This window comes from Myxine glutinosa, chromosome 1, assembly GCF_964187855.1.
Source record: "Myxine glutinosa chromosome 1, kmMyxGlut1.1, whole genome shotgun sequence".
NCBI classification, from domain to species: domain Eukaryota; kingdom Metazoa; phylum Chordata; class Myxini; order Myxiniformes; family Myxinidae; genus Myxine; species Myxine glutinosa.
The window spans coordinates 210,499,391-210,516,995 of record NC_136261.1 but is presented as its reverse complement, the minus strand read 5'-3'; the positions used below and the strand labels follow the sequence as shown (position 1 = coordinate 210,516,995).

Genomic DNA, 17,605 nt, shown 5'->3' with positions numbered 1-17,605 from the left:
GTCAAAGTTGTACATAAAGGAGAATTCACATTTATGTATCACGAATTCACAGTAGAATTCAGTTGTACATAGAGTTGAAGAATAAACTTCACACCTCTGTAATGCATAACGTTGAAGAGGAAGAAGTCAAATACAGAACGAGATACATGAGTTCTACATTGAAACACCATGGCAAAATCACTTTCATGTAAATAAAACGAATTAAAATCAAAGCGTACACTTGCTTTTTCTGTGCCCTTACCTCATAATGTTATTGAGTTTTAAGATAAAACTGGCCAGATTCGTTCATAAAACACAATGTACACAGTTCGATTGTTGTCTGTGTAACTGCAATGCCCTCGTGATTCTGGTTGTTCCCATGAAAACAAATCCGTTTCACAATTGTGTAACTTCCCACATTTCAAAGACTTCTGAGTTTTAAAGGACTTTCCCTCTTACAGACGTCCTTGTTTGTGCAGCACGATCGACAGCTGGTTACTGTTCCTGTTCTCATGGCAGATGTCTTCTGAGAAACTCGGCGACAATGTACGACAATGTGAGTTTATCTGTAATATATACATATATGTATATATATATATATTTATGTATACGCCAGCAGATAACCTGGTTCCACTGGGCTGTGGTAAGGGAATTTGTCCCCAATTAAGTGTGGAATATATAGGGAGTTTGCTCGGAATGCCAATTGACAGCATAATGACATGGATCCATGGAAATATATAGTGTGACTTCAATCCTTAACCCCCTTCCCTTCCCAACCTCAAGTCCTCAACCCCCACTCCAATCCACTCCCCACCCCAGGTGGACAGTTCCACAATCCTTCTTCTAGTCTCAAATCCCCCCCCCCCCCCCCCTTAGGCTTCAACCCCACAACCCCCATAGCCTCAACCCCCCTCCTTTCCCCACTTCCCCACTGCCCATTAATCTTCCCCTTCCACTCCAACTCCTTATCCTGCCACTCCCCCTCTCTTCTTCAAGTCCTCAACTCCCCCCCCCCCCCCACCACCCTCCCCACCTCAGGTCCGCAGCTGCCCCTCTCTTCCTCCAATCCTCAGCTCCCCTCCCCCCTTTCCCAACTCTGTCCCGTCTCTGCCACTCCTTCCCACTCTCCAACTCTCTGTCCTCCACTCCCCCTTTCTTCTTTAAGTCCTCAAACCCCAAACCCCTCCCAACTCCAGGTCCACATCATAGTTATTAACTGTTAAAAATGCTAAGGTTTCTCAGGGAAGTAAATCGACGAAAAGGAAATTATTCGTTGAACGGACGACTGAATAATTTGTGGTTGTTTTAGTTTTTACTTCTGGTTGTTGTGTGGACCAACGACTCAGTGCCTATCCCCACCAGTGTGTGCAACAAAAATGCACACAACTGTAAATTGCGTGAATGTCAATATTTTAAAATCTCCAAATGCACTATCTGGATCCAAGAACTCTTAAATGAGGTATTGAAGGAGCTGTGTTCCCACGTAGTCGGAAGAATGGACGTGAAAAAAGCTGGAATTCGTCCGAGTTTCTTTATTGTCACAAAACAACTCGGGTACTCTGAAAAGCCCGTTTATCAGGCAGCAATATATATACACACATTATCCCGGAGCGTTTGCCCGGGAAAGGCGAGAGGGGGCGTGGCCGGGCGTCCTGTCCGCGGGCGGGCATGCCCGGGCATGCCCGGGCGTCCCGGACGTGGCCTGGCAAGTCGAGAGCGGGCATGCCCGGGCGTCCCGGCCGAGGCCTGGCAAGTTGAGCGCGGGCCTGCCCGGGCGTCCTGGACGAGCCCGGCATGGTGATCGCTCCGCGTCCTTGGTAGGTGCAAGGCGATTGTGTAAACCCAGCGGTAGCCGCTACAGTATCATCCAGCATTTTACATGCTATGGTTATGATGTTTACCCCGTTCAGACACAATCATGCAACTTGCATTCGTATATAGAACTAGTATATAACCCGATTCCACCGGGCTGTTGTAAGGGAATTCGTTTCCAATGGAGTTTGACAGGAATGTCCATTGACAGCACAATGTCAGGGAGCCATGGAAAGCAACCCCCACCCAAAGCCTCAACCCCCCTTTCCCAACTCTATCCCTTCTCTGCCCTCCCACCGTCCCACCCCCACCCCCACTCCCAACTCCAAGTTCTCACCCCTTCCCCCTTTCCCCCTCCCCCCAATCCCACTCCCAACCTCCAAGTCCACAAATAGAAGAAAAGGAAATTATTCCTTGGATGGAATTTACGGAATAATTTGTGGTTATATTATTTATTACTTCTGGTAAGTGTGCGTACTAACCAGATTATACACCACCCATGAAACTTCGTGCTTCAACTCACACAAGGCATTGTCAGAGCATTCTTTTTTACACCTCTCATGTGCATGAAAATAAAGTGGAAGCATTAGTAAGGAGTCCCAAGTTTGGTTTGCAAATGTATTCATTCGCCAGCTGCACCGGTTAGTCCGCAATGGCCGTACCAAGTCAGCTAATCGGCTTAAGGCTGAGTGGCAGCAACTGACAAATGTGCCTGTATCCAGAAGGCGAGTCAACCAACGACTGGTTCAAGCAGGTTATCGTGCCAGGCGTCCCCTGAGAAAGCCACGACTGACCAGACAACACAGCCAGCGCCGATTGCAGTGGGCCAGAGAGCAACGTCAATGGCAGCCAGGAAACTGGAATCACGTGACCTTCAGTGACGAGTCTATATTTCTGGTTTGTCGTCAAGATGGCCGCGTCCGAGTGCGCAGACAAGTGCATGAAGCCCACAACGAAGATTGTATAGTGCCACGAGTCCAAGCTGGAGGTGGTGGGGTGACCGTTTGGGCTGCTTTTCATGCAGGGGGCAAAACTGACCTGGTTGTTCTGAATGGAAACCTGAACCAGTTCAAGTACAGGGTCATTCTGGAAGAAACATTGCTTCCATTTGCTCGTGCAGCCTTTCGAGGAAACTTTGTCTTCCAAGATGACAATGCACGGCCTCATCGTGGTCGCATGATCCAACACTTTCTTGCTGACCGTGGTGTAGAGCATATGGAATGGCCTGCCATGTCCCCGGATATGAATCCGATAGAGAACTTGTGGGCAGAATTAACGCGTCAAATCGACAACTTGGACCAGCAGCCTACCTCTGTGTGTGAATTGCAGCAGACTATAGTCACTGCATGGCAAGCGATTCCTGTCCAAGTCTTGGCAAATCTCGTGAACAGCATGCCTCGACGTGAACGTGCTCTCCTGAATGCTCGTGGGGGGTTACACGAAGTACTGAACTGTAATTTTACTGTCCGTAATCCCAGTCGTAATTTAGCTTTTGTTTTTGTTGAAAAAAAATTTGGCTAATGTGCAAAATAAAGAGATACTTCTGGAAAACGTACACAAGTTTAACACAGTACTGTTCGTGAATCGAGTTCGATATTAGTTTACATCACTTTCAAGGATCAATTTATTTGCTTCGAAATGTCAAATGTGGTTTTTGTTTCTTTTAAAGGTGACATTAACAAAATCTAGAATAATTTCAACATAATTCCAATGAACTTTTGGTTCTAAGTCATCTTGAAAAGTAAGTTCACCCCCATAAAAAAAATATTCCATATTAAATGCCAAGTCTGTGTATATATTTGGGGATGCACATAGTATAGGGGATGTATATATAGCACACAAAGTCCAATAACAACTGCAAATAACAGCTAAATCTCGTATATATTAAGCGTGAATGTGTTTGTTTGTGGTGTCTCTCTCTCTCTGTGGGTCTGTTCCTTATCCACGGCCACATCTTCAAAGCTACAAACTCCACACTCGGGGTACAGATACAACTTTGTGTGGGAAGTAATACGGGCTATGTGGCCGCAGTGTCAGAAGCCATTTTGAGGATGCAAATTGAGGCCAAAGTGACCAATATAGCATTTTTTTGCAAACAGGACGCCCAATTAGTTTCAAATTGAAAAGGCTGGCTTTTTTGAGTGCAGCACAATTAACCTTTTTAATGTCCATGAAATAATTTAAATTGATGGTTTAACTTAAATTTTTTCCAAGCATTGGGGTTGGGTATTTTTACTTGTTTTTCTCATCACTGGGGACAGGTACTATTGCCAGTACAGTATTAGATAAGTCTGATGTATTTCCTGTAAAGGAAGGCTTCTTCTTCTTCTTCTTCTTCTTCAAAAGTTTTAACATGGCTCCATAAAAGTATAGTAGTCTAATCAGGACATGTCAGATGAACAAGGGGGCCTCGGAATTAGTCCACATCTTCTTATTAAATTGTCTGGGAATACGTCATTCAAGAACTGCCGCATATTCGAAGAATAGCGGAAGGAAGCACCTCTTCTCTTTTCTTCTGGTGTTGGGCTTGAGTGGACCGGACCCTCCGATTATCTCACTCTCTTCTCTTCTGGTGTATAGCTGGAGTGGACCAGACCCTCCAATGATCTATCTCTTCTCTTCCGGTGTCTGGCTGGAGTGGACCAGATCCTCTGATGATCTCACTCTTCTCTTCTCTTCTGGTGTCTGGCTGGAGTGGACCAGATCCTCTGATGATCTCGCTCTTCTCTTCTCTTCTGGTGTCTGGCTGGAGTGAACCAGACCCTCCGATTATCTCACTCTTCTCTTCTCTTCCGGTGTCTTGTTGGAATGGACCGGACCCTCCGATGATCTCACTTCACTCTTCTCTTCTCTTCCGGTGTCTGGCTGGAGTGGACCGGACCCTCTGACAATATCTCTCTTCCTTTTTGGTGGCTGACTGGATGAGCCCTTCTAACGATCGCTCTTCCCACCTTAACAGTGCCTTCCAACAATCGCCATCATTATATAGACAAAGTAATGACAATAACCAAAATATATTGGTTTACCCATTTGTAATACAACAACAACAACAACATGCATTTTAAGGCAATTTTCCCTGCTAGAGCGGGGGTTAGCCTTGCGGTCCCCATGACAATCTTCTCCATTTTGCCCTATTTTCTGCATCTCTCCTTGTTAACCCCCTTGCCCGCATTTCTTCTTCCACCATCTTTAGCCAAGTCTTTTTCGGTCTTCCCCGTCCTCTACTTCCTTCTACATTAACTTCCATCACTCTTCTCAACCAGTCACTTTCATCCTTCCTCAATACATGACCAAACCATCTCAACCTGTTCCTCTTCACAGCATCAATCACAGGCAATATTCCCATCATCTTTCGCAATTCATCATTTGTCCTCCTCTCTCTCAACGATACTCCGCACATCCATCGAACCATTCGCATTTCCACCCTTTCCAGCCTTCGTTGCTGCTCTACGTTCATTACCCATGTCTCGCTCCCATAAATCATAACACTTCTCACACATGCAGCATACACCTTTCCCTTCAGCTTCAGCGACACTCTACTCCTCATCAGCACGCCACTCAGTTCCCGAAACTTCTTCCATGCACATCTCACTCGAGCAACCGTTGCCGAGTCTGATCCACCTTCTCCATTCAGCATGTCTCCGAGGTAGCAAAATGTTTTCACACCTTCCAGCTTCACGCCATCTCCAAGATCTAACTCAACATTTCCTCCATCTGCAGCTCCCTCTGCGCACACCTTACATTTGAATGTAGCTGCCACACTGGTTAATGACCCTCTCAGACCACTACATTTTTGATGAACCCACTCAGCGCACATTGTACATTGAATGGAGTTCACTCCGACACCCTTCCTGCACACAGCACACGGCCACTTCCCAGTTCTTTCCACCTCACCACATGCTTTACCACTTGCCATCACCTTTGTCTTTCCGATATTCACCTTCAGACCTTTTGTCTCCATACATTCCTTCCACTTGTTCATCTTTTCCTTCAGTCCATCCATACTTTCCGCAATCAACACCAGATCATCTGCATACAACAACTCCCACGGTAAACCCTCCTTTACGTTCTGAGCCAGCACCTCCATCACAGCTACAAATAGTAGTGGACTTAGTACCGACCCCTGATGCACTCCCACCTTCACCTCAAACTCACCACTGTTCCCGTCCTTCGTCCTTACAGCTGTGCGTGCTCTTTTGTACATTGCCATCACTACTCTGATCAACCATTCCTCCACTCCTAACTTCCTCAATGCCCATGTCAATACTTTGCGTGGAACCCTATCGAATGCTTTCTCCAGATCAACAAACCCAAAAAACAACTTCTTCCTCTTATCCATGTACTTCTCCTGCAACTGCCTCACAATGAAAAGCGCATCTGTCGTTCCTCTTCCTGGCATAAATCCAAACTGCATTTCGTCGATCTTCACTTTCTTCCTTATCCTCCTTTCCAACACCTTCATTCCATGCTCCAATAACTTTATCGCTCGGTACGAGCCACACTCCAGAGGGTCACCTTTCCCCTTGTATAGAGGGACGAGGGTACTCAGTTCCCAAATCCACTGGAATGCGGCCTTCTTTCACCACCAGATTACAGATCTCTGTCATTCTCTTCACACCCCAACTTCCTGCTGCCTTCAACATATCTCCCACAACTCCCGTCGGCCCTCCCGCTTTTCCACTCTTCATTGCTTTTATCCCTTCCTCAACTTCCTTCTCAGTTATCTTCTCTGCCGGTCCTAAAACTGGGTTACTCTCTATGTTGCCATCCCATTCATTCTCTGTATTCAACAGCATTTCCATATATCTTTTCCATCTTCCTTTAATTCCATCTGGGTCGACAACGATTTGTCCCACTTCATCCTTCAAGCAACTCACCCCCATCACATCACACCTCTCTTTCGCTATGTGCTTTGCAATCCTGAATACTGCTTTCTGACCCTCTTCCGAATCCAAGCGTTCTCTGAACATTTTCCTACATGCCTCCTGCGCCTTTGCTACCTCTTTCTTTGCAGCCTTCCTGGCTGCCTTATAACTTTCATGCTCTGCTGTTTCTGCTCCCGTACCCTTCGCCTTCTGCCACTCTTTGAACTTCTTCCTCTTCTCGTCAATCCTCTTTCCAACTTCAACATCCCACCACCATGTTTCCGAGTGCCTCGGTGGTCCTTTTGTCCATCCACATACCTCACCAACGGCTCCCAACAGACTAGCTTTCATTGACATCCAACCACTTTCAAGCTCAACCACATCATCCTCTACCCTACTCAGCCTCTCTTTTAATGCCTCCCTTACTGTCACCTCTTTCAACCTCCACACCTTCATTCTCGGTTGGTACTTCACCTGCCGAGCTCTCCTCGCACCTTTCACCCTTATGTCGCAGACAACCAAGTGGTGCTGTGAAACAGCCTCCTCCCCCGGGATCACCTTTGTGTCCCGGAGGTGCCCCCTATCTCGCCTACGCACCATCAGGTAGTCAACGGTTGTCGTCGACCCACCTGACGTGTATGTAACAAGCTTATTGTCCTCTTTCTGGAACTGAGTATTACAAATCAACAAATCAGCTCCATCAGCAAACTCCAAAATCCTTTCACCTTCTCCATTTCTCACACCATATCCGTAACCCCCATGAACTCCCTCAAAACCGTCCATACTCCTTCCCACATGTCCATTTAGGTCTCCTCCCACCACAACAACTTCCTCATCTTTCACGTTTTCCATCAGCTTCTCTATCGCACACCAGAACTTGTCCTTCTCTTCATCGCTTCGACCAACCTGCGGAGCATATCCCGAAATGACGTTCACCAAGAGCTTTCCAATCATCATTTTCATCATCATCAACCTATCACTCACTCTAGTCACACTCACCACACTGTCTACAAACTCCTCAGAAAACAGGACACCAACACCATTCACGCCCTCCGGGCACCCTTGCCACACAAACTTGTATTTCTGTCCCTGCCTACCCTTCACCATTCTCACACCACTTCCCTTCCATCTCGTCTCTTGCACACAACATATGTCCACTCTTCTTCTGACCAATACTTCCACCACTTCTCCTGATCTCCCTGTCATTGTCCCTACATTCCATGTCCCAAACCTCAGAAACCGATCTCCACTTCGGGCTGTACCCTGCCCATAGGTACTTGTGATTGTCATGATTCTCTTTTTGAGGCAATGTTTTTATGGCCGGATGCCCTTCCTGACGCCAACCCTCTTAGTCGTCTCTTACGACACGCAGGGATACGGTGTACCTATTCTGACCAGGGTACACACTGGGAAACGTTTAAAACATGTAAATTCTGGGGGGGGGGGGGGGGGGCGTCAGCATCACGGCTGCGGTTTGAACATATTCCAACAATATCCAAACAGAACCATGAAAAAAAAAAAAATCCGGGAAAAGTCTCCAAGCCAGAACGTGGATTTGAGAAGGAAGGAGCAGAGGCGGAAGAAAACGAGATACAGGGGGCGGGGCACAAGCCGAGATGAGGAGGAGAGCGAACAAGCACGTGTCCGGGAGGAGAGAAAGAATCAATATATAATTCTTTGTCTCGGGAGGTGAGGTGAGGGGGAGAAAACAAAATAAAAGAAACAAGCAATACAGCGAAGGAAATAACCCAAACCGACAAAACACCGACGGGGGGAGGGAAGCCCCAAGTCACCAGGCCGCGCACGAGGTACGACCCAGAAAACGATTAACTACACACAAGTTTGTACGAATTACAAACCAATACCAACCAGAAACACACAATAACACGTACACAGCAAAATAACCAGTGGAAATTTTACAAAGACAAGAATGGGAAAACACTCAAACTTCGATGCCGTGGAGAGCTCGAAGTACGCCTCACTCGCCCGAGGAACCGGAAGTCCCACTTGTGATGATCTTTGTAATGATGATTTGTAATGATCATTTGTAATGATCAACAATATTGTGAAAAAATAATAACCAAAAACCTCCACCATTTTAAATCCGTTTTCTGAGACCACTAATTATTTTCTCGTCGTTAATAGATCTTGAAAAAAAGACAATAAAATAAAATAAAAATAGTTTTTAAAAGTTGTAAAATTGAAAAGATCAATGTATTTTCCATCAAATTTATCCGTTTTTAATTGAAATTTTCTTCTCCGCATGGAAGTTGTAGAGACATCTCGAAGATGATCAAAGGAAATTGGATGCACCTGAGATCAATTTGGAGTGTCATAGTAAAGGGGTTGAATACTTATTGACTCAAGATAGTTCAGCTTTAAAAAAAAATTTTTTTTTGTAAAAAAAATCTTTTTTAAAAATTCCAATTTGACATTATGGGGTATTTATTATGTGTCGATCATTGACAAAAATATCTCAATTTAATCCATTTTAAATTCAGGCTGTAACACAACAAAATGTGAAAAAAGTCAAGGGGTGTGAATACTTTCTAAAGGCACTTAACATAGTTCGTTGAAGGAAACACGAACTGAGCTGTATTGTCACTCCCCTGACCGATGAATGTAAAACATGCTACTGTACCTTTGGAACAAACATAATGCTTTAAGTCTATACTTAAATTATTATTTATTTAAGATTATTTACCGATTGATTTTTGTCTTTTTGCACTTGTTTTTTGTACTCTGTCAAAGCGCCTTTGGGCTTCTTGAAAAGCGCTATATAAAATAAATGTATTATTATTATTATTATTATTATTATTATTATCATACCATGCTCTTGCTAATAGATTACGTAAAATGCCATTCGGGTGCTGACACACGCGATATGTTTTTCTCTGTTCTTTTTTAGATTGGTTCGTCTACATACACTGATTTTTCTAACCTCTTTGACGTTTTTGACAACATCACTGGCGATTATGATCCCAATAATGGAGATACATCCTCACATGAAAGCTGCAAACATTCAGATGAGACAACACGCAGCGCGGTGTTCAACAGCATCTTTATTCCTGTTGCCTTCTCATTTGTCTTCGTTCTGGGTTTTCTTGGTAACATTTTGGTCATTATTGTCCTGACACACTACCGACAATTCATGGCATCATCTGACATCTACATGCTTCACCTTGCATTGGCAGATCTCTTATTTGTGTTGACTCTTCCCTTCTGGGCATCTTACCTTGTTTCATCCCAGTGGAATTCTGGCAAGACCGGTTGCAAACTCATTTATTCGCTAACGAGCATTAACTTTTACAGTAGCATCTTCTTACTGTGCTCCATCAGCCTTGACCGCTACCTCGCCATCGTACATGCCATCAAGTTGCACTCCTGTCGTAGAACACGCAACATTCAAATCATCTGTGCCACTGTGTGGATGTTGAGCTTATTGTTCAGTGTTCCAGACATAATCGCCAGCAATACGCGTCAGGTGAGGTTGCACGAGCACATGAAATGCATCACATAATAAAGGCGCATTTGCATATAACGTACACTTGCTTTGTTGAGGCAATGTCTAGTCCACAGGTATGTCCTTTCTCCTACTTCGGGTCTTCATGTTGGAGAACACATACCTTTCCCCCCATCGAAGATCAAACATAATTTTCAGGTTCTCCCATTGGGTGACACTGTGGTGATGTTTTTTTTTTGTTTTGTTTTTTTTGTATACACAATTGAGGCTCGTGAAAGAGCTAACATTTATTTCACAAACAAATCAACCAGACAAACAAAATATATAAAAAGAGGGAGCGGAAGACAAGGTGGGGAGAGAAGGGGAAGCACACAAACACAACATTTGAGAGCAGGGAGATGTGTGGGAGGGAGAGGGCTTGGAGGGAGGAGGCGTGGGAAGGGGGGGCGGTGGGAGAAGTATAAAACAGAAGGACACCAAGGACTTCCAGGACAGAAGTTGGTATTTCAAAAAAGTGGATTTGGGGTGAAATTAGCAGGGGTAGAAAAGATCAAGGTTTTGGATGGGGGAAGATAAGAGATGGTGGTGAACAGCTGTTTTAAAGACCTGGAGGGTGGAGTGGGATTGAAGAGAGTGAGGGAGTTTGTTCCAGAGGCGGGAGAAAAGAGGAGTGAAGGTGAGCAGAGAGTCTTGATTTTGGCAGTTTAACCATAAGAGGGTTGCAGGCAGATCTTGTGCGACCTGTAGGAATATTTGGGGGACAGAGCCCAGAGAGAGCTGGGGCGGCAAGGGCTTGCAAGGGCAAGGGCAAGGAGTCGGTAGAAGACGGAAAGACCACCAACCTGCCTGCGGTGAGTGAGTGAAAGGCCCTTGGAGTTAGCTTCATCGCGGGAGATTCCAATGATTCTGAACGCTTTGGTTTCAACAGCGTGAAGACGAGCTCGGTGTGAGGCAGGAGCACCAGCCCAGAGGGGAGAGCAGTATTCCATTGAGCTGCGGATGAAAGCCTTGTATGTGGTGAGGAGCTCAGGTGTGCCAAGGAAGGACTTCACACGACGGAGGATGCCCAGTCGGCGACTGGCTTTGGAGGCCAGATTTGAAATGTGGTTTTCCCAGGAAAGATCATGGCGGATAGTGAGACCCAAAAGGTTGAGTGACAGAACTTCTTGGAGAGTATTATTCAGAAAGTGGATGGGAGTGTTGTCCAGTCGGTCTTTTCGGAGAGACATCGTAAGAGTGTGAGATTTGTCAGGATTGAAAGACATGTTCCACTCGTTTGCCCAGTCTGTGATTTTGTCCAGGTCTGCAGAGAGTGAGGAGGCTGCAGACTGCCAATCTGAGGGATGAGGAATGGAGTGACAGAGAGTAGAGTCATCAGCAAAGAGATAGAGAGGATTTTCAAGAGAGTCAGAGAGATCATTGATAAAAAAAATTTAAAACCACCTTTAGAGGCCATTTTTTCCCGCAAGCGGGGGTTGGCCTTTTTCGGGGACCTTGGTTGTTGTTGTTTTTTGGTCCCCTTTTTGAAGTAATGTTTTACGGCCGGATGCCCTTCCTGCCGCCAACCCTTTTTGTCGCCTTTTTACGACAAGCAGGGAATTACCAGTGAACTGGTACTCAATTTGCCGACCTCGGAAGGATGACAGGCTGAGTCAACCCCCCTGGCGTTAATTCAGTGATCGACCGGGATTCGAACCCAGGATCCTAGGATCCTAAGCTGGCACCCTAGCCGCTAGCCCAACACCAGGCTAAAGAGATCATTGATGAAGACCAGAAAAAGCACAGGGCCCAGAACACTGCCTTGGGGAACTCCAGCCTGAACAGGAAGAGGAGATGAGAGAAACCCATTCAGGGCCACACGTTGACTACAACTAGAAAGGAAGTCCGCCAGCCATGCGTGGAGATTTCCATGGATACCAAAGGAGGAGAGTTTGGTGAGCAGAGCAGGGTGCCAGACCGTATCGAAGGCACATGATATGTCAAGGGAGACAGCTCTAATTTCCTGTTTGGCATTCAGGACCTCCATTCATTGTTGAGAAAGCAGAAGCAGCATGTCCAGAGTAGAGTGACCAGGTCTAAAACCAAATTGATGATCAGAGATCAAGCCATTGGAGAAGAGGAAAGATTTCATATCTGAAGCAATGATGGATTCCATGACTTTGCTGATAATTGGGAGAAGGCTGATTGGTCTGTAGTTGCTAGGATCTGTTTTTGCACCTTTTTTGTGCAAAGCGGTGATGTTGGCTGATTTCCAATTAGATGGCAGATGACCTTGAGCAAAAGAGAGGGTGAAGAGAACAGAAAGAGGGAGTGAAAGAGCGGAAGAACAGGATTTTAGGACCCGTGGGCTGATGCCGTCAGGTCCAGTTGCAGAATCGGAGTCGAGGGTTGACAGAAACGTTTCCACCTTGTCAGGAGGAAAGGACACAGAGTCCAGGAGCAGCTGGGTACGACTGGGTACGGTGGGTGCAGAGAGGGATGGGTTTGGGACACAAGATTTAGAGGCAAACACAGAGTTGAGGCATTCAGCTTTTTCACGTGCGGAGTCAGCCGTGTAGCCGTTTGAGGTGAGGGAGGGGATGGAGGGGGAACAAACACCAGAAACAGATTTGACCAGATGCCACCAGGATTTGGAAGAGGGAGACAGATAAGAGAGTTCGGTCTTGAGAAAATGAATGAATGAATGGTCGTTTTAAGGCCATTTTTCCCCGCTAGAGTGGGGATTAGCCTTGCGGGCCCCATGACAATCATGGTTCGCTGTTTGAGGCAATGTTTGTATGGCCGGATGCCCTTCCTGACGCCAAAACGGAGAGATATTGTTTCCTGGCTCTCCTGAGGGTGGACACACACTTGTTTCGGGCTTTGTGAAAGGAAATGAGAGTTCCTTCCGTTGGATTTGCTTTCCAGGAGACGAAAGCAAGTTGTTTCTGGGCAACAGCCTCACCACAAGATTCCGTGTACCATGGACGGGAGGAAGGGGATGACAACTGAAGACGAGATGGGATAAATCTGTGCATGAGAGAGAGCAATTTACTTTGGAAGAATTCCCAGGATGAGTTGATGTCAGAGGCAGTAGAGATGGGAGACCAGTCCAGATGATTGATGGCTGCTTGAAGACCGTGCCAGTTGGCCTGAGTGAAATGCCAGACTCGTCGACGCTGAGGAGGCTCTCTGAGAATGGTCAGAGAGATGTCCACTTTGACAAGCACATGATCAGATGAGCCGATTGGAGCAGAAGAAGAGCAGCAGACATTTTCAGGGAAGTTAGTCATAACTTAGTCCAGAAGAGAAGATGCTCCGTTGACTGAGATCCGGGTCGGGAAATTGACAGATTGTGTCAGTCCCAGTGAGTCGCAGAAGTCCTTTGCTGAAGAGCCATGGCTGGTGATAGAGGTACCCACACCCAGCCAACTGGCATGGTGACAATTGAAATCACCACATATGGGGAAGAGAGAGTTGGGATGGGTCGATAGAAGTTGGTCCATATTATCAGACAGCGAGATGTAGATGGAGTCATCACTGTTTGGTGGACGGTACAACACACATATGAACAAATTGTGGGAGCAAAGGGGAGGCCGTAGCCAAAGGTATTCCTGGGGGTGAGGTGGAGAGAGGGCAGTGCAGGGCGAGTGAGGAAGAGTTTTTTTTATAAAGATAGCAACCCCACCTCCAGGACGAGGCTCAGGTCTATCATACCGGAGGAGGGAGTAACCTGGGAGAGATACCAAGGAATCAGAGACATCATGAAGGAGGAAAGTTTCTGTTAAGCAGATCACGTCTGGTTTGTCAGAAGCAACCTGTATGGAGAGATCAGTCAAGTTTGAGTGAAGGCCCCGGATGTTTGAGGTCCATTCCGTTAATGAAGAGGAAGGGGGAGCATCGGATACAGAACAGGGGGGGGGAAGGGTAGGGTAAGATGTGGAAGAGGAGGAAGAGGTAGGGAGAGCTGTTGAAGGTGTGTCAGAGATTTCAGAATAGCTTGGAGAAAGGGAAGAATGGGGTGGACAAAAGGTTTGATGGTGATTGGGTGAGGCACAGTGAGGTGTTATTTGAGGAGGGGGAAGAGCGAGGCAGAAGGTTGGGGGAGATGAAGGTGAAAGTTGGAAGGGGGAAGAAGCGGGGCTTTGAGGAGGAGGGGTGAGAGGGGAGTCTAGGAGGGAGGAGCGAGGGAGAGTCTCGGAGGGGAGGGGTGTGGGGGGAGTTTAGGAGGGAAGGGGCAAGGGGGGAGATTCGAAAGGGATGGGTGATGGGGAAGATTTGGAGGGGTGGGGCAAGGGGGAAGATTTGAAAGAGATGGGTGATGGGGAAGATTTGGAGGGGAGGGGCAAAGGGGTAGATTTGGAGGGGAGGGGTGATGGGGAAGTTTTGGAGGGGAGGGGTGATGGGGAAGTTTTGGAGGGAAGGGGTGATGGGGAAGATTTTGAGGGGAGGGGCAAGGGGGAAGATTTGAAAGGGATGGGTGATGGGGAAGATTTGGAGGGGAGGGGCAAGGGGGAATATTTGAAAGAGATGGGTGATGGGGAAGATTTGGAGGGGAGGGGCAAGGGGGTAGATTTGGAGGGGAGCGGTGATGGGGAAGTTTTGGAGGGGAGGGGTGATGGGGAAGTTTTGGAGGGAAGGGGTGATGGGGAAGATTTGGTGGGGAGGGGTGAGATTGGATTTTGAAAAGTGTACGATTAATGGGAAACGAACATTTATTGCAAAATGAGTTTCTTGTGACCTTCGAGTCAAAAATACGTTTGAGGACGCTGAAGGAGGGGTGGAGTGCAGAAGAGTTTCGGGAATGTAGAAAAGAGGAACTGTAAGTGATGGAATTTTTTTTTGGAATGAATAGATTTGGTGAGCAAGTCGAAAGCATCCTTTTATAGAAGAAGAAGAAGAAGAAAAAGGTGTTATATTATATGACAGAATACAGTACTTCAGGTGAAAGTTTAAACATTTTTAACAACGTGATCGAAGAACGAACGAACAAATAAGAACAACGAATAAGCGAATAAGAACAGAGAAGGAAATATTTTTTGGGGTTGTTTTTTTTTGAGTTGAGATTTTAAACAAGGAAGTATGGGGTGAAAGACTGGGACAAAAACAGAGAACGAAAGTAATTGCAGCGCAATCGACGAACCGCTGCGAGAAAAACAAAGCCTCAAGGTCGGACACGGTAGCCTACTAGGCCTCAGAATACGCGACATGAATTAACCGACGATTTTGTATACATGTATGAAAAATTAACACCGACAATCTTACTGAAGACACACTATAGGTACACACACCGAAAGACAGATACAGTTTCGACAAAAACACAATTGTGAAAAATTTTACTTCGAAAGCGTGAGCGCATGGACAGCTTCGAAAAGACGTGACCTCCAATGAGGTCACGTTTATGTTTGGGCGAGGACATATAAGAAAAAAATTGGTGTTAATGTTCGTGGATACTCAAACCATAACCTCATAATCTAACCTTCAGAAGTCAAATAATTCACATGAGCCAATGAGGGAGACCACACTATCTGTTCTTCCTTGGAAAGGAAAACGCACTTCAATAAATCCACAATTTAATAATGCTTTGAAACAAAAGCTTCTTTCACCGAAGGAGAAGTCCTATGACTACCAGGCCAAACATGCAGCCATATTCAGGCACCGTCTTTCCCAGGAATGTCACTGTTTGCCAAAACAGCCAACACTTCTTGGATGAGAGCTTCATGCTATGTTCTTTGTAATGCCGGAGTAGCATTTGAATTTGTTAGACATGGTCGACAAAACACTTACTACACGCTAGGTTGGCATCAAGATTGGGTAAACAAATGTTATCCCCAAGACCCGGTGGGAACTTGGAATGGGCTGAACTCAGTCCAAAGGGTCATCCAAAGGGATTATACCAAGATTATACCAATGTGTGGCTCTCAACGGAACCCTATCTGCTCCTCTCCCTATCAAGGCTGGAGCCTGGAGTACCCGAAGGCAGTGTTCTTGGTCCCATCTTATTCGTAATCTTCATCAATGATCTCTCTGAAAAATCATGTTTATCTCTTTACTGATGACTCCACTCTCTGCCGTGACATCCCTCATCCTTCTGACAAACAGGCAGCAGCCTGTTCCCTCTCCTCAGACCTTGACCAAAATCACAAACTGGTCAAACACTTGGAACATGTCTTTCAATCTTGAGAAATCCCACACACTCACTCTCTCTCTCTCTCTGAAAGGACCATTCCGCAAACCCTTCCATCTACTTTCTCAACAACTGTTTCAAAGAGGTTCAGTCACTCAAGTTTGTGGGTCTCATTTTCAGCCATGGTCTCTCTTGGGCAAGCCACATTTCAAGGTTGGCCTCCAAAGCCAGATGCCAACTGGGCATACTCTGTCATGCAAAGTCCTACCTTGGCACACCTGAGCTGCTATCCATCTACAAGGCTTTCATTTGTAGCTTGATGGAGCACTGCTCTCCCCTGTGGCCCCTGCCTCAAGTCTTTCTCTGCTTGATGCCGTGGAAACTAAGGCTTTCAAGATCTATGGAAAATCTCGCAATGAAGCTGAGTCGATGGGCCTATCACTTTGCCATCAGACAGGTCACAGGTCCCTGCCTTCTTCCACCTCCTCTCTTGTCTTGTACCCTCTGCCTCTCTGGTCTTGCAACTAATATGGATGGGGAAATCTACACCCTCTGAGTGAGTTATCAGTCTTAACCGAATGAGCGTCTTTGCTCTGTCAGGTTCCAATAAGAAAGCATCTTTCAGTGTGCTTCAGCTGTCCCTTTAGCAGTATGTCTCTTCTTCTGATCCCCAACGAGCTCTTCAATAATGTTGTTGCCAATAATGCGTTCCTCTGCTACGTTGGGATCACTTGACATTAACATTGGAATCCTTAATTCACCACTAGGGCTCGTGTTGCTGTGCAAGGGAAACTCCAACACACCCCAATTTGAGAATGGAATCATTGTCTGATTCGCCACTACTCCCATGAGAGTGGCACAGCCCAGCAGCTCTTTAACCTCACCCTTGTCCAAGGCAAATGTCACCTCTTCCAGCAAGCTGGGATGCATGGACTCGTGTGTGCCAGAGGGCTGAAGTTGTTACCTCATCCAGGATGCAGTGCACACAACACCTACCTCTCTGAGTTCCAGCAGCTGTGTATCCTGGTTTACCTTTGTAGACACCCCATAACCCACTTGCTGCTATTCTATTTGACCAATCACACTGCGGATTGCTGATGGTCACACCCTACCATGTCTCTGGCCTTTCTTCAGATGACTTTGTGTGTTCATGACAGACTATCCCCATTTTGGCTTCCTCACATTCCTTGACATACTTACAAAACTTTACTACTTTTGGAATACTGTCCTGGGTCACTACTGGAGCTATCACAGTGACAACTCCCCATTTCCCTAGAATCAGGAGGGTGATCAGCACCCATGACATATATGCCCTGATCGACCACACGTGAAGCAATGGTTACAGGTTCTCCCTTTCTAGTCAGGTTCACTGTGTCAATA

General features: G+C 46.2%; 1 protein-coding gene across 2 annotated transcripts in view; it reads left to right on the top strand.

The window, feature by feature from the left end:
- The first annotated feature begins 375 nt into the window (after positions 1–375).
- Positions 376–17,605, top strand: part of LOC137416367 (C-X-C chemokine receptor type 2-like) — a 29,613-nt gene continuing 12,383 nt past the window's right edge. The window contains exons 1-3 of one of the 2 annotated variants that reach the window (XM_078782986.1): positions 376–535; positions 9,565–9,763; positions 9,851–10,140. In XM_078782986.1, coding sequence (XP_078639112.1) covers positions 524–535; positions 9,565–9,763; positions 9,851–10,140 — 501 coding nt within the window. In that variant the 5' untranslated portion in view covers positions 376–523. Of the gene's footprint in view, positions 536–9,564; positions 10,141–17,605 lie in introns of both variants that reach the window. The other variant, XM_078782980.1, reaches the window with a different exon arrangement.